The sequence below is a fragment of the Protopterus annectens genome, chromosome 10.part0, assembly GCF_019279795.1.
Source record: "Protopterus annectens isolate FY-2018-M chromosome 10.part0, PAN1.0, whole genome shotgun sequence".
NCBI classification, from domain to species: Eukaryota; Metazoa; Chordata; order Ceratodontiformes; family Protopteridae; genus Protopterus; species Protopterus annectens.
The window spans coordinates 301,305,336-301,330,800 of record NC_056744.1 but is presented as its reverse complement, the minus strand read 5'-3'; the positions used below and the strand labels follow the sequence as shown (position 1 = coordinate 301,330,800).

The 25,465-nt window shown below is 39.9% G+C and overlaps 1 protein-coding gene across 1 annotated transcript in view; it reads right to left on the bottom strand.

Moving 5' to 3' along the window:
• FDXR (ferredoxin reductase) overlaps window positions 1-25,465 on the bottom strand; it is a 508,804-nt gene that overhangs the window by 420,702 nt on the left and 62,637 nt on the right. Inside the window, exons 2-3 of the mRNA XM_044085176.1 lie at window positions 11,630-11,727; window positions 3,889-3,984 (exon numbers count right to left, since the gene is read on the bottom strand). Of these exons, the coding sequence (XP_043941111.1) occupies window positions 3,889-3,984; window positions 11,630-11,727 (194 nt within the window). The remainder of the gene's footprint in view (window positions 1-3,888; window positions 3,985-11,629; window positions 11,728-25,465) is intronic.

Below are 25,465 nucleotides of genomic sequence, written 5' to 3'. Positions count from 1 at the left end.
AGAGTAAGACAGATGACTGATAATGTGACCTAAACTCACAAAATCTTAAAAGCCCGAAATCTGGATTAACAGGAATATGGTGTTATGCATTGTAATAACAGGAGTGAAAGACTAACTTTTAAAATTACCAGGAGCAGTGCTAAACAAGTACCAATGTCTGTAATTAATCTCCTGTGCATCTCAACCTAACTACTCAATTTCCTGAGTAGCAGTACCAGACCGAACTGCTATACTCAATCTTCTCCAAACTGAACTGATTTTTTGCCTAGAAAGTCTCTCATAAAACTAAAACCCTGTAAATTTCCTACAAGTTCTACACACCCATTTAACTTTAGTTACCAAGCCTCTAGTCACCTAAAGAATATCTGTTTGTACAGAATGTTCCAGCATACTCTTTCAGCACATTTCGTCCTTTTCAGTGCTTTGGCCTGAAGGTTATTTCACTAAGCTCATTTGTATCCTTTACTGAAACATTTTCTACTGAAATTGCATGTAAAATATAAAATGAAGATATACGTCTATTTTAACATGACTATTTCTAGGTCTATGTTAAGTTAATATTGTATTTATGTAGGATTTATTCTGGCAAAACTTTATTTATGCCAAGCCTATTCTTACATCCATCTTTTAAATCTAAAGTCATAAAGAAACTCAAAAGAAGAAGAGAAGGTAACAAGTTGTGAAGTAAAAGCATTAATAACTTGGGCACCATTACAAACTGATTAAGGAACTAAAACAATGAGTGAGAAGGTCTCTGAAAAAAACAATTAAGGAAGGAAAAATCCAAACCTGGTCTCAAGAAGCTTCTCTCTTTGGTGCTAGAAACATCTTTAAATAACAACTTTCTCCTCACAGAAGAGGAGGAACAGCTTCCATCAACCCCCTGATAAAGGAATAGAGGAAACAGAACAGAAAAGTTTAGTATGGTGGATTAGGAGGAATCCTCTGAAAAGACAAGAGTGTATCCCACTGCCATCTGTAACCTTAATGGATCACATTTAGAAAAATGGAGATTAGGAACATTTTGGGAGGTTTAAGGGACTGCCAGAGTGGAGGTGAGGGACAAGGCCCCTCAAAGTCATTCTCATTTATTGGTCCGTCTTTTGTGCTGGGGGAGGTCCTGGTTTGTTTCTGGAACCTCCCTGACATTTCTTTTTAATTGCTTACCAGCAATCTGCTAGGACTATTTTGCTTTTTGCTAAAGTCAAGCAAGGCAACAAAAAACCCTTGGAAAACTTGGAAAAGGATGGCTGAAAGTTCTGACAGTCACCGAATAAGCTTTCCCCTCTCACCACTTTTTTGATGACCTCTGCAGCAGAAGGTCCAAAAACTAGATCTCTGTCCAAGGGAGAATTCAAAATGTTATTAACATCCTAAACAATGAGTAGTGACTTGGAATACAAATTGCACAAAACGGATTTCTCCTCACAAGAGGAAACTGATGCCAAAACATTCATCATATTTTCGCAATTAGCCAGGATAAACTTCAACATATGAGACTGACAATGTGAAGTTCTAAAATTAAATTAGCAGAAGCATACGCTTTTTTCCTAAAACTGTCAAAGCCTTCCCATCCTTGTCAGAAGAGAGATTAGAATTAAAACATTTAGCTGCAGATGGATTCATTATACCATTAAGTGACTGATCATGTATGAGTGTATAAAACCTTGAAGGACTGAGGATCTTCATATAAATATATCTGCTTTTTTTTTTTTAGGAGCAGCAGGGCTGACTGTGAGGGAAATTGCAGGCTCTGACAAAACACCTCCAAAGCAATCAAACTGGAGGGATAAGTGAAGGTTCTGGAAATTCCAGTTGTAACAAATCATAATATTTCCTAATGGATTGAGAAACCTCAGAATTTTTCCCACTGAAAGCATTGATTTTTCTTGGAAACAGTCTGAGACACCCAACCCCTCACAAGGGGGATCAGATACCACACTCTCCTCAGAATCTGAATCAGAAACCAGAGGGAAAAAAAACACTGCATCTGTCCCTTCACATTTCACTGCAGGTTCAGTCTGTTGAACCTCTTCAGAGAAGGAGGATTCCTCTTTTCTCTTACCACAACGTTACAAGAAGGGACAACAGCCCACACAAGACCTAATACCAAACCTAATAAATTACACTTGTCCACAGTAACTGATACAGGGGAAGACAAATGTTTAGTTTACGGTTTCTTAAACAGTCCCAGTTTTGACAGTAACAATGTCCCCAAAGATGTGCACAACATTCTGGCTAAGCAGGGGCACATTCCCAGCCCCTTCTCCCATTACATTACACTTGTCCACGGTAACTGATACAGGGAAGACAAATGTTTAGTTTACGGTTTCCTTTTGACAGAAATTTTTGAAGAAACAGTCCCAGTTTTGACAGTAACAATGTTTTAAACACATTCTCCTGCCTCAAAATGTGAATTAACAAGTTTCTCCACAGAAAAGTAGTTTTTATAACTTCTTATCACAAAAGTAAAAATGTGCACTCCCATTAAAATTACATATAAATCATGATGCAGTCCAACTTTTCCTACCTTAAAAGTAATTTTCTGTCACAAAAAATAAAGTGGAAGATTTTTCTCTGAAGAGAATGTAGATTGCCCTGCAGTGGAACAGCATTAGCTGACCATTGATCCTCAAAAGCCTGCAGAGAAGTGTCCTTCTCAGTGGCAGGAAAGCTCTGAATGGGCTTGCCCCCCCCCCCCCCAAACTTGACTTTTAGTCAGCTCAGCCCAAACGGATTAATGATTTGGGTGCATGAAAGGAACCCTGAAGTGAAACTGTCTGGTTGTTACATCCCATGCGGGATATAAACCATACAGCTTAGGCTACCGCAGCATTGATTATAATGATAAACAATGAATGTGACCCAGTGGATTGGCGTAGACGCTTAGCAAGTTACTTTTTAACTATGAAAAATACTGCAATTATGTCTCTGACGAGTGCATTTCTAAATTAACTTCAATCCGAAACACATCACAAAAATGCATTAGCACATGTACCATAACTAAATCACCTGTTTTAACATTTTTTTTTTTAAGTTCAAACTGGGAGCAAACTTATACACTAATGAAGCACTGTACAGATATAGTAATAAAGCTTAGCCTACAAAAGCCTTACCTGTGTGGTCATACTTCCAAAACTAAAAATACATTTTTTCTTTAATTGAACTTGTGCTCATGTTTTTCTCTTCCTTGCTGTTAGGCAGTTAACCACCAACATGGCTCAGACAGCCTTTACTGAAAGGTCATGATTTCTAGTAAATCAAAAGTCTGCTCATTTTATAAGCTGACAGTGAACTGCAGTACCCCTTATCATGCCATTATGGGATGAAAAATGGAGGATCCTGCCTATAATCTATCTCCATCACTCTGGTGTTGAAAGACATAATGCCAACATCACAATGAAAACTTCTGCATATCAACATACTCCAGTGCCAAGTCCAGTGCTGTAGTAAACCTTAGAAGCCACACAGACTATTAGAAAATGGCTCAAGGTCTATGATGTTGCAAAGTATTTGGTAAAATTCTGAGACAGCAGAAAGCAAGTGTAAATATGGAGAATATATACTAGTTATGTGACAGCTGCACCTAAGAGTATTCCATCTACTCCAAGGTAAAAAGATCTGAGTTACTAAAAAGTAGCATTGATGGGGGGCTGAAGCACCCTCTACAGAAACACTTGTTTGGCTTACTGTTCACATGTTGGTTCAGACTCTCAGTGCTGGGTCTGATTATGATAGGCAGATATACATGGCATACACTGAGAATACATGAACATCACAGCACTAAGCATCCCACAGAACTTCTAAAACTGCCATGCCACAAAGGAATATACAGGCTCATTGTATGCAGACACTGCAGCACCTCAAGCAAAACTTTAAGCATCATACCTTCACTTCAGGATGGTCTGGGGCAACACCAAACCGGACCAGACCAAAGGGAACAGGCAGTTTCTCAAAGATATCCACCTGAACAGATTTGTGATGCTAGATAAAGAGAGAATGCAGAATGTAAGTTTAAAAACAGGTGTCATGATTTTGCAAATCAGCAGGTTGCAATCACACTTCCTAAGTAGAGACACTGTACCAAAGGCTACGAACCTAGAGGAAATACACCAAAGACATTTTCTCAGCAATGTGCTCTTAAAGCAACAGAGGCATACAAAAACAAATGGTTCAATCTTGCATTACAGCATAATCAACTGGCATAACACAAACAGAAAAACAGCAAGGGAAGTCCTTGTAGATGTGAAAAAGAAATGTGCAGTCATTACCATAATCACAAACTGATTTTGTGAACTACATTGCAAAGACTTTCTAAAATTTAGGAAGATGAGCATTTCTGCCTCTGATATGTCACAGAATAGTCACACAAGGAGCCATAAAAGCAAAGATTAACTAGTTAGTGTAGATGACTGAGCTACTTGCTGTAGTACAGGCTTTGATAGCAGACTCCATACTCTCAGCAAGTCACTTAACCAGACAGTGCTCCTAGGCCAAGCCTGAAAAAGGCCATTGAGGATCAGTGCACCACCATGGTTAAAAAATGCAAATAAATAAAAGATTTTGTTTTTTACTCCACCATCCAGTTCACATTTATTTAAATTGTGTGTGTATTTACACATTTGTTAACCACAGCAGAATGCTGGTCAACAATGATCAATTGCAGACTCAGTCTGGGAGAGTACAGAAATGACAGTGCTACACGTACACACAGAATATTATCATCATCAAAATACAAGTAACATGCATTTAAAAAGTTTACATACAGTTTTACAAAAAAATAGTTAACAGTATTGAGATAAGAGGCATCAAGAGTTTAGCCAAAATAAGTTAAATTCAGTTGTTTGTATGTCAGACGAGTAAATGCATAGTATGTACAAGTTAAAGCAAAGCTATATATCTATTCTGTGGAAAGTTATGTTGTGCCTTCATTGTCAGATGTCTTTCAGCTCAGAGCAGAAAATGGAGTAAGAAGAAGAGTTGTTTTAAGCTGGGGAGGGGTGACTCCCTCAGTTATGACAGCAAGGGTACAGAAGCTGTGGCTAGTACACTAAAGTTTAGTAGTGGGGGTGTTGAGTAGCATGCCAGAAGGGGATTGATTTCTCAGACTATACCCAGGAGGTTTTGGATTACGTTTTGTAGCTAGAGAGGATAAAAAGTTGAATTATAACAATACTTGAGAACCTACAAAGAGCACAGTCATCTGTTTGACTGGTAGCTACTTGGATTTTTCAACTGTTCGTATCTTGTTGAAAGTATGAAGAATTTTCTTCATGTATTTCTTTTGGAAGATTCAGTGATAAGGGGTAGGCCACAGTCCAGCTGGGTGAGTAAAACACCTTTGCATACTCTTGCTACATGAAAGAGAAAATATGAGATTTTCTGAGCATAATAAGAGATAGTGAATTGTTTTCCCTATCATTTCATAAAGTACCTTTATAATTCAAAGAAAAATTCCACTTAACACTGTACTGTCAGCTGGAGTATGAATGCATGTGCATATGCAACTAGAAAAATAATTAATGGTTAGGGGCACAAAGTACTTACTCTTGCTGAAAATGGGTTGCTCCACTACAAAATATTTTAAACAACAGCACTAAGACATTAATTCATTTACACCAAAGTGTTTTCTGAGTGTTACTGAAATGTTTTTAAAGTCTACTCCAAGACCATAGTCGGCTCCTAGACCAGATGCAAATTCCATTTCAGCATTACAACTACACCTACCCAATTGATTTTAAATCTGTTAAAATCACATTCTACCATCCTTTGTTTGAATAATTTCCATATTCCTATGATCCTTCCATAAAGAAATACTTTATAAAGTCACCTGTAAAATGGCTATCCTTCCTCCAACCACAATGTTACTAACAGCCATAAGTTACTTCCTAGACCCTGCATGATAAAAAAATCTCCCATCTAGTATATTCCTCACATCAGTGAGAACATCCTCAACATGTTTTACATTTACTTACAATTTAGCAACACCATCTTTTTTTCAGTTCTTCTGCATTGTACACTTAAATCATTTTAGCTTAACCTATATGGTTTACAGACTTGTACATAATGCTTCAAAGAACAGCCTCCTGGGCTATACACAAGGATAAAATATCTTCCTTAACACTCATCTCACCTTTCCTAGCAATACATTAGGACATGTATTACTCTTCAACAAAATATTTTATACTATTTTGCATGGCTTGGCAATCAATGTTACAAGATCTTTCAAATCTGTCTTTACTTCAAGTGTTTCTTTAGATTGAATACATCAGCTATACTGAAACAAAACTACAAGCATCAACACTGAATCGAATAACAAAAAATATGCACCCCTCCCTTTTTAAATATACAAACTCCACTCTTACACATGCTTGGAGTAATTGCAAAGAACCTGAAATGTCTTACAATGCCACATGTCGATATGAAATGCAAATGCAGTTCAAACCGCTGAAATAAAATATCTGCACATCAAACCAAACTAAAGTGATCTGCAATTCCCCACAAAAGAAATATCAACAAACTCCTAATTAAACATAACACAAAAATACCAAAGACAAACAATAAGACCAGATCTTAGCAAAAGAGCATTAAAAAAAAAAAAAAAAGACATAACTAATCGAATCCCATTATTAGCAATTTGATGAACCATCACACTCACATTTCACCATACTTCATACTAAGTACTGAACTTTAGACTTCCTTCATATATGTTAGCTTCTTTTAAATTAATTCTGTGGCCTCATTGCATCACACTAAAGATTTGTCCCTAAATTCAAAAGCACTTAACTTCTAATTAAATGAATTAAGTCTTTTACTCAAACCCTCTGTTGTGTCAAATAAATATTTTAAAAAAGGAACCTATCTTTTCTCATCTATCATGTTCCTTTTTTTTTTTATTACTTCCTATCATATTAGTCCATAACTGCTAATTATATGTATTACTAAACCAGGACTTAATTCTTATCTTGTGGCACTATACTTACTTATCCTATCAAACTTTGTTCTCATCATTTTTTGTTTTGTATTTACTGTCTGTACAATTGTGGAGCTTTTCTCCCCGGGCCTCTGCTGAAAATGGAGATGTCCCCAGTTAGACTAGCCCGGTTAACAAATGTTAAATAAAAATTAAATAAATAAAATTGTTAGAGCAAGAAATCTAAACAAAGCCACAAATAATGGGGGAGCAAAAGCCCAAAATTGGGACACTTTTTAAATACTGCTCTTACAAACTTAGAAAGTTGGTAGAATAATAGGTTTTGCATTAGAATGAATTGTCTGAAGGATGTGAAGTCTGAAAAAATGTCTGCCATTATTTTCTGACTTCAGCCCTCAATTGCCAGTGATTTGTCTGAAAATCAGAATTTTATGATAAATAGACCAAAAATACTAGGCAAAAACCTGGACATTCTGCGAAAATACGGACAGTTGAGACATATGACTCCACTAGTCACCCTCCTGAGTTTGGATAATTTTTTTTACACAATATCCTTTATATTCTCTTATGGCAGCTATTTCAAAAATCCTACCATAGTTCATTTCGTTGATAAGTATCTTTTGCTACTGCTCAAATGCGCCACTGTTATCAGATATAATATAAATATTAATATAATATAAATTTCTTTGACAAGGTGTAATTTTTTTTCATAATTTTGGAGCTTAACTACTTTGACAGTGGTAGACGATAAGCATAAACCATGAATCACCTTGTTTGAATCTAAAATTAAATAGGTTGTACAACAATAGAAACAAAAAAAAAAATCACAGCTAAAATTAGGAAGTGTAGCATCAAAATTGATAAAAACTCTCATCAAACTGAACAGACAACCAAGAGGACTAACCAAGTCCAATTAAGCAAAGATAGTGTCTCAGACCAAGCACAACCATACGAGTCTTCTTCAGCTATGTCAAAATCTTAAAGGCAGCACATTACAGTGTGCCGAACTGCCAGCAAAATAAACCACAATTCATGAAACTGGGAAATATAGCAAATCTACTGGCTGACAAATTCAGCTCCAACTTTACCCCCAAACCCCCAGCTGTCAAACTGGAAATACCATCTAACATAACCCCATCCAGCTATCAGTAGGGAGCAGCGTCTCTAAGGCCAAGAATACTGCTTCAATGGTCCCCAATAATATCCCAAGGTGTCCTCTAAATAGCCTGAAATATGACCCACGAGTGACACTGGAGTGACTATTCAAACAAAGCCTCTGAACAGGCTTCATTCCATGCAAATGGAAGACTGCAATACTCATCCCTTTGTACTAGGGCAGGCCATCAATGGCTCCTGGAAACTAGACACCCATAAACCTAGCAAGTTTCAAACACTAAGTCATAGAAAGAATTATTATGGAAATGGCCAACAATAACAAGAAATCTTCAAACACTGGACCCAACCCAATTTGGTTTTTGTCAAAGGTAGTTCATGCCTAGCGAACCTACTGGACATCTTAGAGGTCAGCAATGCAATGGATAAATGTAAAACACCGCATACTGCCTACCTTGACCTAGGTAACGCATCTGATACAATACCCCACTTGGACATTGTAAACAAACTGGGGAAACTACCTCGTCAATAAACCCCCCCCCCAAGAAGTAGACACAGTAGTCATGAATTTAGGAACACATGTAGACAGTAACCTGGCTTCTGAACAACCTGTGTCTAAGATAGTAAGAAAATCATTCTTTGTCACTCAGTTTATAAGTAAGGGCATGGCATGTAGGTTCAAAGAAGTCACTGTGCCACTATAATCAGCACTCGTCAGAAATCATCATTTAGTATAACATGCCCTTTGGTATGTACCTGACTAGGCACATGCAACACCTGGAATGTCCAGAGGTTCCTCACAAAAAGAATACAAAGTGTGAACACAATACCCTGTGCAGATCACCTCAATGCCCTATTCTAATACTCTGTTTCCTACAAACTGCTGAGACAGGGTGTATGGCTGCCATGCAAGGCATTCTTGGATCCTACCCTGATGGGCTTTTTGCATACTCACAAAATGAATAGTATCAGAACTACTAGATCCAAAGACTTAAACTTTGCTTGTGATTTAAAGAGGACAAGTTTGAGGGACAGGTATGTTTCCCAGACCATTTCCATTCTCTAGAATAAGCCTCCCGTCTATTTGCAGCACAGCCCTTATCTAACCCTATTCAAGTGTAACCTAGAACAGTCGATGGGAAATAGGAAAGAATCTGTCTGATACCTGTATCCCTGATGGACAGAGGAATCAGTTAAATCATGTCCTAACATACACCCCTTAAAACAACTGTTAAGGCAAAATGGCCCATGGGATACATTTGGGTTGCATGGCAAGTCTTACAAAGGCCATAGTGGTTGCTAGCCTAGTTTACACCTATGAACTCAACATCCAAGTCCCACAATGATAAAAAGCACTTGTTTAACAGTAAGGGAGCCAAGTCTGGTTGGGGAGCAATACACTGCCAAGGTGGGGAATCTGATTCTTTACTTCTGTGGGAAACTAATTTTTAACTGTCTTCCTGCATGCTTACTAGCTTTAACACCAATTTTCTCTGGACTAAATAAGAGGGGTATCATATGTTAAGGCAGGTTACCGAATGTGCATTCACTTATGTGATAATATACACTAATGTTTCATAAAGGTCATATGGCCCCCGTGACATCACAGCCTATACCTGCTTACCTCTCTGCAGCTTACAGGTACATCACTTTTTCCTTTTTCCACTAGGAAACAGATACCATACAGACTAAAGTATTCAACTACCCTATGTTTCAGAACACCAGAAGTAGGTGTGCATACCTAAGGTTATGGAATCCTCTGCAGTGTGAAATCAGACGCTCTGAGAATCTACATTAAAAGTGTTTGATACCGGAGCTGGGACACACAACAATGTAGGTAATTTAAAGGAGTCTGTTTCTTTATGGCTTTGGAGCCTTAACATGGGTATAGCTGAACTTATAAAATGTTTCCTTAGCACCACTTTGTAGACTAGCATCTATCTGCAGAATAGTAGACTGTAGTGAATTATATAATTTTGGTGCAGGTACTGTAGTAACTAGATGTTCTGTTCTGAAGCTTTTCTCTTGCGCCATAATGCAGTAACTTCCTGAAAGGCACAGTTATATCTGACAAATTAAACTGAGACAAATTAACTTGAAAGGTATTTTACTCTACTGAGGAAATGATTTACCAGATGACTGATAGACAGGCTTTTGCATATTCATGACTGTTCTGTCTTTGTAAGAAAATTGAGTCTTTTTGAAGTCAATATATGTCCCATGTACTTGATAGAAATTATACGGATTTTAATCTTGGCCTTCAGTCTAGCAACTTTATAGATGCAAACTGTGTTACTGCTTAGTAGTACTACATACTTGATTAGCTTTAGTCTAACTGGTACCACAATCTTAACTCTTCCATCATTTTAGTCACAGATCTCCTGCACATTTCTTGTCTTATAATATGCAGTACAGAATGGGCACAGTTCGGAAATAGCTTCTTCTAGTCTAATATGCACAAACTCTTGTGTACCATCAAACACAAAAAACATCATCAGAATTAGCTGCAAAAACATATTCAATGGTTTAAAGTGGGTAATGTTTCATTCTGATCTATTTAAGTCTGAAAATCTACACATACTCGTGTCTTTTTTATGCCTCCTACCAAACTATATGCACATCTGTTTTTTGTTTTCACCAAACTATTACTTGCATAGTTTCCATGTCCAATTCTTGCTAAATTCCATCTCGAGTGCAACTAGAACTATTCCTGGTACATAAACTATTGGTATTACCTTGGAAAACTGTCATGGGATACAACCTAAGCCTTAAAATGAATCTGACTACCTCTGTAAGATCTGCCAGTTCCTTAAACACATGATCAGCACTTTAGAAATTCCACCTATGAAATTTCAAGGAAGTACCATCTGACATTTGTTTCATTACATCAAGACTCTTTGTATTTACATGGCAGTTGACTGACACTCACATTCCAATTACTTTGTGGTCCTGCAAAAAATGAAGACAGCTGCCACTGTGGTAGTACCCAGGAAGAGTCCACATACTCTTACTCAGTGCCTCTCCCTCATACATGTTTACTGCTCTGACCATTAGTTTTGCTTTTGCTCCAAACTGCAGTAGTCAGTTAATCATACTACAGTTGCACAACATGAATCATTTTTGCTCATACCAAATACCTCACAAACATTAAAACCCAAAGTGTTTGAATTCTTAACTTTTCAAGGATACTATTTAAAACATTAATTTGTATATTCTACAACTGTACTCAGAGTAAGGCCAAATCAAAACAAACCTAAACGGCATTCTTGCTACCTGACACTGTCACAATTTAGTCAAGATAGGATGGAGTAAGCAATGAGACTGGCCTCTAAATGCCAACTCAGAGAAATGCATTCTGCAATTTAAAAATACATGTACTGTTCTTTCTTTACTCTTACTATTAATTTCTAAAATTCATTCATAGCATTACAGTTTCTCTACTCATTCCATACATGTATTTTAAGTTATAGCCCTCAAAAGTCAAATACTTTCCATTAACTGCCTTCTCAACAATGCTTTAACTTCTCAGCTAAGCTGTCAAAGGAATCCAGCTCTATCTATAGTGTAAAAATACAAACTTACCTTCAATAAGTGCTGGGCAGTATAGAAACCTGCTGGGCCACTGCCAACAATACAGATATGAGGGTTACTACCAGCAGCTTTGCAGAATCTTCTTAATCCTGAAATAAAGAAAAGGTGTGTTAACACAGAACAAATCAATTGATCAAGGCATGCAATGTGAATTCAACCTGTCAAATGTTTTAAATCTCATGCCCATTATGGATTTCAAAGATTTACAAGACAAGTCACATCCAAATGTGCAGGGAGATGAAGCCCTGAACCTGTTACAGATGACCAGTGTTCAATTAACAGCATAGGTGCTCAACAAATCAGGCTGAGATGTTGAGAGTGTCTGTTGTCCGATCAAACATCATTGGAAGAGGGAGTCAATTCTGGCTCTTGGCATGTCTGGCACAAAGAAAGCACTAGGTGTTGTATCTGCAAAGCACAAACCTGCTGAGCACACACCTTCAGTGGCTTAGATGCAAGCCAAGAATACATGTGCGTTAGCAATCTTGCTCCTACATGCACTGCAGTGATAGTGAAGCTATAGGTGTTAGGGCTCAAAGGAAAGAGAAGGTAGGCTGATCCACTGACCTGAAGGTGCCCCCCACCCCCCTTCAAACTGACTAGAGAAGAAACAGGTGTGTTTATTATGCTCCCCATGCTGAAATGAAGGGGATGAAAAGGACTCTCACCTAGCCCATGGATGCCTGGTCCTTGCCTTGATGGAAGGAATGGTCTAACTATACGAAGATAGAGAAGTCATCAGGAAGGTCCAACAGGGGTAGGAGATTGGGGAGGAAGATAAAAAATTGTGTACTGCAAGACTATGAAATGATTTTCCTTTGAAGTATTGAAAAGTATTATATTATACAATATGAACATAACAGGGGGAGAAATTAAGCCTAACTTGTCTGCCACTTAAGTACGTTTAACAATTCTACCACCTTCTCCAGCTTTCCCTTATGCTTAACCTTTATCCAGCAGTTCCATGGCATCTTGAATACCTCCTTAAATTTCTCCGTCTTTTACCGTTGAAGCCTGTTTCAAGGATCATAATCCCTCTCGGTAAAGAAATATTTTCACAGCTGCAGTGATAAGTCTATTGTTTGTGCCCTTCTTATTTACAGTAGCCCATTCACATCTACACAGCATGATCTTGGGCATACATATCAGGACTCCAACTCCTTTATATTCTCATCTCTGTGGAGAACAGCTCCTTCTTCTCTAGTCTCTGGTCATATTATGAACTTCAGTCATTTACTTATTTACTGACTAACTGGGTAGGAAGACCTGTCCAAGATCTCTTTTCAGCCACAGCCCAGGCTAAGCTGGTTGTTATTAAAGGTCAATCTTAAATTAAAAACTACAAAACGATCAATTTTTACAAGATGTAATTTCAGCAGGCTAACTAGATAGCAAGGAGAAATTAACATTTTGCATGCAAACATTTTAAATACACAATCCAAACAATATGAAGTAAAACACTCCTTACTGCATATAATTTTCCCCTCCATGCCACAAACATAGCAGCCTCATGTCCCTTTCCTTGTATAGTCTCCTGAACTGCATAAAGTGATCAAAATATGGCCTAACCAGGACCCAGTCATGCTGCCCTTCCAGCACTGCACTTGCTGCTGCTACTGCCCTCTCACTTGTGTTCCTGAGGAACCAATACTGCTAGATTGTTCTCCTGCTCCACTGTCATCAGTTCCACTCCACCAGGCTGATACTACCTACCTCAGTAACTGTGGCAATGGTACTGTACTTTGCAGTTCTCTGAAATCTGCAGTTCTCTGAAATCAAACTCCACTACTACTTTCTGCCCATTTCAGTAGCTTTTACAAATCCTTTTCTTCCATCCTCCACTATTGCACCCATATTCACCCTCAGAAACTAGGCAGAAAATCTAGCCCATCTCATATGCATGCAACAATAACCCTCTAACTTGTATGTTATGTGAATCTATCTGCATCTGTTCTGGTAACCCAACTAGTTATTGATGTTGCTTCCCTGACAAAAAGCTGGTAATGGATTCCAGCTATTTCACAACTCTGCAATTAAACAAGTACTTCAATTTATTGTTTCTGCATGAAGGCATCTGAAGTCTAATTTGTTTGCATTTCAGATGTACTACCCACTAAGCTTTCATCAGTTTCAACTCGTAAATAAATTATTATTGCTGAAGACCTTGTATACCAATTTCAAGTTCCCCTACTCTCTCCTATATTTTTAAAGTAACTGATTTAGACATATAAACCTTATAACGCAAGAGGATTACCTGTTGGTATATTTTTAGCAGTATTCATCTGAATGTGTTTTAATTATATATTTATTTTTATACAGACACTGTACTTGAGTTTATTCGAAAAAGTCACATAAGAAACATTAACGAGTAAAACTGCATCATAGTCTCTGACAAGAAAGCAAATCAGTAACTTGGCTGCTTGTTTGAAAACTATCAGTGGACACAAAATAATCAAGTTTACTCTCAATAACGATCCCCACAGCCTTATACAAATAAGAACAAAGAATCAGATCATTTCCAAAATAATAATGCATAACATGGATTTTCCAAATGTTACTGAACTGGATTCAAACATATTAATGGTGGGACCATAATTACCTGGCCAGTATGTATAGTTATTCAAGTGTTCTGCAATCATCTTGCTTTTGATATTTTCTTTTTACCATAAAATGGTTATCATCTTCAAAATGTATTACAGTAATGTCATTTGGTTATCATCTTCAAAATGTATTACAGTAATGTCATTTGGTTATCTTCAAAATGTATTACAGTAATGTCATTTGGCAATGGCGTACACAATGTATACTACAAAAATAAGTGATGGTCAAAAAAAAAAAAAAAAAACACCTTTATGAAACTCCCAGCTGCTCATCATAATGTGATCATACTTATTTTGTGATTTAACCTGATATTTCTATCAGTACGTCATTCACTTATCTAATTCCATACAGTTTAACTCCATAATGTAATAAGTTACAAATTAAAATATGCCCAAGAGTTTGCCAAAATCCAAATACAATCTAGTCTATATCTGGCAATCACAATTTTGAACAAGGGTGTCAGGAAAATGATGAATGGCTAATGTTGGTCAGTAATGACGTCTATACACATACTAGGCATCTCCTTCTTACATGCTAATGCAACTAATAAAACATAAAGGTCTACAGTTTTTAACATAATCTTTGTTCCCTTTACCTTAGGGTAACAGTCCTCACTGGTGGTGTACAAAGATAAAGCCTGAACTACGGTCCAGATAAAGGTAGCCTGAATTCAATTAGCTACTTAGGTGCATAATGGAGAGGCGGAGAGGATGGGGGTGGGAGCATACTCAGATACACCTCTGAGGATGATCACTGGTGGAGGTCAGAGATGAGTGTGGAGTGCTGCCTAGAAGATGGAATAATGGCTTTGAGTTACAAGTGGTAGGTGAGGATAGGATTAAACCAAAAACGACTCGTTCAGTACCAGTAGGATATTGCCCCAGGAAGCTTTGATCTCCTCATCAACTTCAAACAATGGTCACAGTAAGTCCAAGGGCAACAAGGAGATTTAGAAGACCCAGTGGATGAGAAGCCTAGGGAGCAGATGATCATTACCTACAAGGAGCAAAAAATGTTGCACTTCGTGCCAATTTCCTAGGCAGAACAAAATAGTAAACATATCACTAAAAATGGCATTCTGTAGCTTTTAATTTTCACTTTTTTTTTTTTTTTTTTTTTTAAGTTTTAAAAGTTATTGCTCAGGGCCAGGAAGCAAATGTGTTGCATTAACTCCAAAAATATAACTATATTTGAGAGGTCCTATAGGAGGCTATGAGAGTCATAGACTGACAAAGAAAATTATTTAATTGGCAAGTGGTATGGTAGCAGGCATAAAAAGGACAGATGGAGAATGTATATAAATCTTCAAGGATACAAGATGTGATGTTTAATTTGGGAGAGGTGACAAGTACAACTGCTCTCTGAAAATGTTCTGATTTTCACCATCTTATCAGTTGTGTCCCCTTATGGTCTTAAACCTAGTAGCTTTGGAGTCTCAAACTCTTTGTTCATGCTAATGATCTCTACACTGTACTGGGAAAGCCCTCCCCTTAGGCTAACTGATAATTACCATCCCTTTTGTCTGTTTCCACCAAACATACACACTGCAACACCTACAGTATTACCTTTTCCAGCTTATTTTCTATGACCTAGTTCCCAGTACTGTCCTTCCCAAAAAAATAAAATAAGGGAAAAATATTATGGTTCATGAAGGCATCAGCAGCAAAGTTTAGATAACCATCGGGTAGAAATCTGTGTTGTTCTGCTCAGGGAATGTTGAGATTGCAGATAATGAGGCATATGAAAGAGAATGAGGCAGCTTTATAAATGAATGTGAGAAATATGAGTGAATCAGTCAGTCAAGTACGACAGAGTCGAGCGGAACTGGAGAGTACAGAACAGGATGGGAAAATATGGAAGTTGGGACAGAATACTAACAAACGTTCTATACAATAGTAGTGTCAAGTATGGTGTCACGCTATAAGATGAATCCAGAAAAATTATGAGAACGAGAAAAAAGGGACCCAGAATATGGAAGAAGAGATTCAAATGATAGTGACAAGGAAGAAATAGAACCAGGAACCAGCATCTCATGAAAGGGACTGGAAGTTAGATGAGAGAAGCAAAGGTCAAGAAAGACAGAACAGTGGACAGGTCCTGTAGGAAGAGGACAGACAGAGACCATAGGTAGATCATATGGTTCTCTGGACCATCCCCATATTAGTGACCCTTCGCCCAAAGTTGAGAACCAAAACTCCATGCTACATTGAATCTACTAGCTTTTTAGCTAGTTTTACTGTGTGAAAGGTATTAACGGGAAAATTTCTCTACTTGTTAAGTACCCGTTTGTTCCGATTTCCTGCCAAGGAGTATATTATATAATGGATTTGTTTGCAGTTAAAAGCATTCTGCAGAGACTCCGTGCTCCTTTATCTGTTTAAAAACTTTAATTTTCCGGCTCACTGCTGTTCTTCTGCTGTGATAAACATTTCACTGTCTAAAAGAGTGTAGGCCAGTAGCTGTAGTATTGTTCCTCATCCTCCCTCCTTGTTGGGGTCTTGCTGTTATACTTGGTGGCTTTGCAGTTGCACGCCCCTACTGTAAATTTGATCTGGGACACTCCTCCCAGTCTAGTGTCATTAGCTCATTCTACCCAATACAGGGAGAATATTTGAAAAGGCCAACCCACTTAGTTTCCTAACCTTGAATTATCTTCTACTTCTCCTCTCTCCCTTTCCTTTACAGAAAAAAAAAAAAAAAACACTTTGCTAGAATCTCCCTTTGTTCTGCTTAACTGTTGTTGTGTCTTTCGGCTTTTCCCGGTTAGGGGTCGCCACAGCGGAACTCCGGTCCGCTAATGATTGGCAGTCGATTTTTACGTGCCACGTTGCCAGCCCTGACGCACAACCTTCAATGAAGGTACGCCCATTCACACAGGTCTCCACACAGAAGACGTTCTAGCTGAGAATCGAACAGGACAAAGTCTTACTGTGAGGCGACAATGCTACCGCAGCACCGTTCTGCTTAACTGTATAGAAAAAAAATATGCTGGTTTCCTGCCTTTCCTGTAACTAGTCTAGTCCAGATACAGATTTGCTATATCCAGGACTGTTTGTAAGCTTCTGAGCCCCCCAAAGCCTGTCTGTGTTGGAGGGAAGCCTGCTAGCTTATCCGTGGGAGTGGTAAGCACTAGGTAACCTATCTACCACATAAGGAGTGGTTTCTGGCTCAGAAATTGTAGTTACTGGCCGTTTGGGTAATTTTTCCATCTCTGTCAGCTTTCTGATTTAAAAGCCAGCATTTGCACTTGTTTCTTTCCTGTAATTAGTCTAGTTCAGATACAGATTCTTAGTTTTAGCACTAGAAGCACTAAATAAGCTACAAATTACTACAGCACTCAACTTTCCTCATTGCCTAGAGGAAAACAGTTTTTGTACTTACCTTCCTCACTTGCTTAGAGAAAAACAGCTCTTGTACTCACTTTCCTCACTTGTCTAGAGGAACATAGTTTTTTATTCAGGCATGTCGAAGGGTCAGCTCCCAGTGTTCTCTCCTGTCTATCTGATGAATCTGGGCATCTTGGGGCAATGTAGCAATTGCCTCATGTACACAGACAACCCTCTCCTCCTACCACCCAACACTACAACCTGTGAGAGATGCACTTATCTAGCCAAATTGGAGGTAAAGCTCTCTCCAACCAAGACTGAACTTGACCGTCAAGAGGAGAAGGTAAAACACTTGCACCACACCACACTCATCACATAGTCCCACTAAACCTACACCACCAAAATTAACAAACAGAAACACAAAACCATTCGCGGAGGCTCTCAATAATAATCTGCTCAGGCAACAGAGACCTTCAAAGCAGAAGCGCAAGGAACCTTCACCCCCCACAACACAACCCAAATGACACATAGCCCACAGACTCGGTGTGCTACTCAACCACAGCCCAAAAGGCAAAACAACATACCCAACCCTCTAGTCATAGATGACTCTTATAGTCAGGCAACTGATGTCCCACTAACCAGGCTAAACAGGGAGAATGTTACTGTCTGTGGCCTGTCGGGTGCCAGGATCTGCCACATAACCCACGCACTCAGGTCACTCCACAACAAGTACAAATATGACTCTGTCATTAGTTGGTGTGAACAACCGGAGATGTACCCTCCCTGGACTACATGAAAAGAGATATGGAAGAGCTGTCCGATCTTGTAGACTAGGTAGGTATGACCCTAGCTCGAAGTAGCATCCTGCCATCGCCCAGAATGATACCGCAATACAAGGACAAAATGAATGACTTCAACAATTGGCTAAGCTTCTGGTGTCATTCTAAGGGGATCCAGTATCTGTCAACCTGGAATGACATGGTCGATAGACCACGATGCTTTGCCAGAGATGGCCTGCACCTGTCACCCCTGGGATTCTAGATACTGGCTAAGGCTCTTGCCACTCCTATAGTGCCTTTTTTAGGCAAGGTTCAACCACTCCTCCTATAGTGCCTTTTTTAGGCAAGGTTCAAATGACAAATTCACAACCATAACAGGAACAGGCAAGCAAAAACTGAGGGTAATGCTAGAAGTCTAAATCTCAAAATGCACTCCCTCGAGGCACTACTTAAAATGGAGAACATCGATATTTGTGCAGTGACTGAGACCTGGTTCAAGGCTCCAGAAAGCACCCCTGCATTACCAGGCTATAACTCATACCACACTTATCAGCCATCTAACCTGGACCAGAACACCAAAGGTGGAGGTGTGTCCATATTCATTAAGGATATCCACACCTCCAGGCTAGTTGCTCAGCATAATGCATCAGAGATTATCCAAGTGCAACTAACTCTGGGCAAAACTGCAATCCAAATTGTAGCTTGCTACAGATCCCCCACCATGCCCCAGGATTCCCACTCCTCTTTTCTTTGTATACTGGAAAATATTTGGGTTCAACCAAACACCCTAATACTGGGCGATTTCAACTACCCCACCATTAACTGGGAAATCTACTCATGCACCAACTCCTTCGCTCAATGCTTTCTGGAATTCATAAATTCCAGTGCCCTGGATCAACTTATCCACACCCCTACCAGGAGCAACAATATCCTACACCTAGTCATTATCAACATGAGTGACCAGTATTCCACACCTGAAGTCAACTCCTCGTTGGTCAGATCCGACCATAAGCTAATCACCCTAGATATCCACATCCCACCACCCCCCATTAAGGAAACCACGGTAAAAAAATTCTCCAAAGCCAACTTCATGCTTCTTAAGACAAAAAGTGGCAAACTTCATGATACCCATGCAGATAGACAATACAGTTACAACTGCTGAATCCTACACAAATGCACTCTATAAGCACTTACATGAGTGCATGGATCGTGCTATCCCAAACAGAACCAACACACTATCCTCCAGAAAAAGGAAGCCAATTTGGTGGTCCCCTGCCTTAAACTCTACAACAGAAGGAAAAAACTGTTGCAAATGAGAATAAAATCCCATGAGTGGAGGAACTCCCTGGTCAGCTTCAGTCAGAAGCTGAGATCCCTTACAAGATCCTCCAAAGCTAGCTATGAAAACAAAAATCACCCCTGATTCTAGGAACAACCACAAAGCATTGTATAGCTATGTCAAGAATCTCAATGCCAACACCCAGATCTGCTCTGAGTTACAGCACAATGGCACGAAAACTACAGAACCAACTGATACTGCCAACATCCTGGCAGATAGGTTCAGTGCTAACGTTACCCCCCCTTCACTCGTGCTAACGTTACCCCCCCTTCATCCCCTAAAGGGCAGAGTCCCTGTAATCACAACTATGCAGGTAAAAGCTACACTCTCTAAAGCCAAAAACACAGCATCCATGGGACCGGACAACATCTGACTGTGTTTTACACAAACTTCAGAATGAACTGGCTCCCCACCTAAGCACCATGTTCAAATCATAGCCTCGCGTCAGGCCTTGTGCCAATGAATGGTGCACAGCAAAAGTTATCCCACTACACAAAGGGGGAACCACCACTGATCCCGGGAACAATCACCCTATTAGCCTGACGAGCCTGGTCTGTAAGGCCATAGAACATCATAGAACTCATAAACAAAGACATTGGTAACCTCCAAACACTGGACCCCACCCCATTTCGGATTTGTGAAAGGCAGATGACGCCTCGTGAACCTGATCGACTTCTTTGAGGCAGTCACCAAAGCCACAGACAAGAGTAAGGTGGTTCACACAGCCTATCTTGACCTCACCAAGGCTTTCGACACCATCCCCCATTCTGGAATTATAGCTAAACTAGGTATAAATCCCTACGTCACAAGATGGGTTGCCAACTGGCTCACTGACATAACCCACAATGTAAAAGTTACAGACTCCAAATCCTCAAACCAGTGACAAGTGGAGTACCACAGGGTTCAGTCCTTTGACCTCTCCTGTTTCGTATCTACTTCTCTGAAGTACAGGCTAACACAGAAGGCTTTTGGCCAATGAAGTTCGCAGATGACAGCAAACTAGGAGCTATAGCAGAGTCCCCAAATGATGTGGACATCCTACAGAAGGGCCTCAGTGAGACAGATGCCTGGTGTCAGAGCCATGGCCTTAAGCTCAATGCCAAAAAGTGCATTGTCATCCCCTTTGGTAAAAACTCTGTACTCATGAGCTACCACATAGGCAGCAGTCTACTTAACACCGAATGTGTGATAGGAGTCCTTGGGACCCAGGTGGACAGTAGTGTCTCCTTTGATAATCACATCGCCACAGTAGTCAGGAAATCATTCTACGTGGCACACCTCATCACAAAAGGGTGCTCATCCAGGAAAAAAAAAAAAAAGAGGTCATTGTTCCCCTCTACTTGACACTCATTAGACCCATTATAGTGTACAACGCCTCTTTTGGAATGTACCTCACAAAACATCTGCAGCAGCTGGAAAGGCCGCAGAAGTACCTCACAAAGAGGATTATTGGCCTCAAACAGATGCCCTTCACTGACCTTCTCAAAAAACTCCAGCTTTACTCCGTAGCATATCACCTACTCCGAGGTGATCTCTGTCTAACATATAAAGCTATGTCAAACACAAAGCTACACCTAAAAAAATCACAATCCCTCCGAGCTACACACTCTAGGGACCTAAACCTTGTCACCACAATAAACAGGACATGCTGGAGGGATAGATTCCTGTCCCAGAGACTTCCCATACTCTGGAACAAGCTACCCATCTACATCAAGCAAAGTTCCTCATTAGCACTCTTCAAGATGAGTGAATGGGAAATAGGAAATACACCCCGGGGATCACTTCCGTGACTCTGCTCGACAGGGTCACAGGAATATAACTTTCCAGGGTGGCGTAAGCCAAGGAACCTTGTTGGTTAGGCTTACTTAGGCCCTTGGTCCAACATCCTAGTACCTATCTATGAACCTATAAACCTAAATGCATTCATATCAACAGCTGTGATATCAGCCACAGCTGCTGCAATGAATACTAGTATTTCATTCACATCTGATCATCCCTGGCAGCTGGAACCCTGGGCACCCACACTCTGGTTATAGTACTGAACACAGAAGGGATGGAGACAAGCATACATATACCACTGGGAGGGAGGCAAGCAGTACATAAAGGAGGTGGAAATTTGCAAACAAGAGGGGAATTAGCAAAGGGCGGAAGCAAAGGAGAGGAGGGGACAGGAGAGTTAGAGCAAGGAAACAAAAGATTTCACTGATGAGTAACTTAACTACAAAGGAGATCAAGAGTCTAGGCACATGAGAAAGGACACACCATATCTAAATGAAATTAATCTCAGGGCTCAGAATTAGTAAAATGGGGCAACAGGTGAACAGTGTCTCCAAGATGGAGGGAGGTGGACACATGCTGAAGTGTAAAAAGCTGAAGTGACAAACAGTGTTTAGGTAAGGCCAGCACACACTAGAAAAAGTGGAGCACAAATCATAAAAATGATTCTCCGCAGCAGTGTACATGGGAGAAAGGCTTTGGACTTGGATAAGAGAAGATCTGCCAGATACACCAGCTCTAAGCAAGTGGTAAGCTGAATCTCATCCAAGAAGAAACATATATGCTTAGTGCTGGGGTGGAAACAACTGTACATTTAAACCAAGATGGAAGGTGGGGGAGGAAGGATGACAAACAGAAGATGGGAAAGGTATTTAGGCAGTGACAGATATAGAATATATCAAAAGAATAAAGAAAAGTTCAGTCAGACCATGGCTGGGTAAGTCTTATCTGGTAATACTAGGAGACTGGGAAGGAAGACCGGGGAGCTGACTTCATGCAGGAGGGGAGGCTGGACATTACTGGTAGCACAAACATAAACCAGTGACAAGGAGTGGAACATGAAGAAGAATGGATATAGGCTGTTCAAGAATAACAGAAAAGGAAGATATGGTGGAGTATCACTCTACATAAATGGGAATCAAATGTAATGTCAGCAAGGAGGAATAACATCAAACAAGGGAGGGAAAGTGTTAGTGGTCTGAAACAACACTACCAGGCACAACAAGAAAAGACAGAATGGAGGACATAATAAAAAGTGGGGTAGGATGAAGATGACAAAGCTCCTTGGGGAAAATAATCTGCCAGAAGCAAACATGAAGATTCTGAGCTCTGAGGTAAAAAGAGAAAGTACAGGAGCTGACTGAGGTCTTAACACCATGGCGGGGTTCAACAAATAATGCAGGACTGTAACAGAAAGGAAGGAATTCTGAACATAGTCCAAACTACTCCAGAGAGTAATATGGACTTCTATGTAAAGGCACAATGTGCCAGTTATCATACCATTGAATGGTCTAGAGGAAAGGAAAGATAAAAGTAGACAAAAAAGACAATGACAATGGTGGGGGATTTAAAAAGTGTGGATTATTCCATAATGGGTAGGTGATCAAGAAGTCAAGCATGAGAGATGAGACAGAGTAAATCGAGGCAGTAAACAAGATATGGAAAAGTATCATGAATGCATTAGTGTGTGAAGCCAACACAAAAAGGTAAAAAAAAAAAAAGGCCAGTGTGAACACAGAAATCTGAGGCTATCAATTTGGAGAGAACAGCCTACAAAAAAGATAAAGGAATAAACGCACAGACTAAGGAGGCTACTACAAACAGGCTAGGAAAGGAGATTAAAAATGGTAAAGGCAGTAAAACCCAAAGTTGAAAGGGGGCTAGCTGATGTAATTAAGAAGAGAATAAGGACTTGTTTTAGGTAAATGGCAAATTGAAGAAAGGAGGGACAACACTGGCTAGGTTAACCAATGATTGTAAAAATATCAAAGATGACTAGGAAAAAGCAGAGAAAACTAGCACGTACTCTACTTCAGTCATGGGTACTGAAGGAGTATTTTGCTTCAGCTTCACAAATGAAAGTATGGAGAGAACACTAGACAGACAACAGTATATAGAGGGAGGAGGTTCATGGAGAAAAAATTGTTGTGTAAGAACTTTCCATAACCTTAGATGTCCTTCTCTTCCATGTTGCAGTATTCGTAGCAGTAGGGAGGTTGCTGCCTGCAGCACTAACATCTGGCCAGTATACCAAAGTCTTGCTTCAGGAGGGTATGTGTGGCGTCCTGCGCCAGGGCCATAAACCGACGTAGAGTATAACAGTGACATTTACACGTACCCTCTTCAGAATGGACTGCTGCATACACTAGTACTCCTGGAGGTTTAAAGAGGGTCAAAGCTGGTAGACCCTAGAGATTCACATGTAGATTAGAAAAAGGGTACTTATTAAGCTGGGATTAGTGGAGAAGTTAAAAAGAAAAGAAGGCAGAAAAACCATCTATCCACAGGCAAGTAAGGATAGGTAGGTGAGCTAGAGGGGCAGGAAGGGAGGGACTGAATACTGCAACATGGAAGAGAAGGTCATTCAAGGTTACGGTATGTTCTTACACAACTGCTCTGTGTCCTATTCACATGCTGCAGTATTCATAACAGTAGGGAGAGTGCCAATGCTTTTAGGTATGATCCTGGGAGGAGGATTGGAGGCCTCAGTCAATGAGACCCTGTAGAAAAGACCTTCTGAACCCAGCTCTAGCAGCCAAGTCCAGTTTGTAATGTTTTTTGAAGGTATGCACTGAGGCCCAAGTGTCAGCTTCTAGGATTGAAGCATAGTCAACCCCCTTGAAAAAGGCAGCTGAGGAAGCAGCTGCTCTGGTAGAGTGTGTGATCTGACATGGCCTTGTAAGGCTTTACCATGGGCGGAATAACATATTCCAATAGATTTTGGGATCCATGAGGAAATTGTTTGGTGACTGCTTTCCCTAAAGTCCTAGGATGGAAGGTGATGAGGAGGATATGAAAAGCTGATGAGATTTTCTAATCCCTTTATTTTTGTCTAAATAATACCTCAGTTTTCTGTGTACATCTACAGAAGGCAGGGTCCTCTCAGTGGCATTTTGGGGATTAAGATAGAAAATAGGCAGGTTAATGGTTTGGTTTAATTAATGTTCATTAACCACCTTAAGCACGAAAGAAAGAGAGATTAGTCAGGAGGGCAACTCTGTCCTTGTGGAAAATGAGGTAAGAAGGGATGGCCATAAGGGCTTGCAACTTTGATACCCTCCTGATGGAGGTAAGGGCCACTAGGACAGTTTTAAGGGTGCACAGTTTTAGGGTTACTCAATGTGCTGGTTCAAAAGGCAGCGTGAGTTTTTGTAGGACAAAATTCAGGTCCTAAGGTGGAGGGATAGGTTTCCTGGGGGGTCTGATATGTAGAACTCCTTTGAGGAACAGCATGGCCTCCAATCTAGAAGCCAGTGGTAGTAACACGGGCAGACAGGCAGAGATGGCAGATAAATGGGTTCTCTATTACGTGTTCAAAGACGCAAATGTTCGAATGTGTCTTTACCGAACTTACAAAAGTGAAAATTTAAAATGGCAAAGGGGCATATAAGCGATTTCTTTCCCCATTGTAGTGTGATCTCGGTGTTGGTTATTTAGTTAGGGGACTGTGGGGGGGGGGGGGGCAAAGCCCCCCACTTTGTTCAGTTTGTAGAGATTTGTTTTTGTTATTGGGTTAAGCGATTTCTTCCCCAGGGAGAGTCCTTGAGAGATCCTGGGAATAGGACTATTTTGAAAGTTTGTAGGGCTAAATGGAGTGCCCTGATTTCTTTGATATTGATGTGGTCCTTTAGTCTTAGTGTGGACCATTTTCCCTGCACAGTGACCTGTTTTTGGTTTTGCCGTAGTACTCCACCCCAACCCAAGTCTGATGCATCTGTGGTGAGTTCTAGCAGGTGGGCAGGTATCTATAATGTGATACCCTGGTTGTGGTAGATGGCAGAAATCC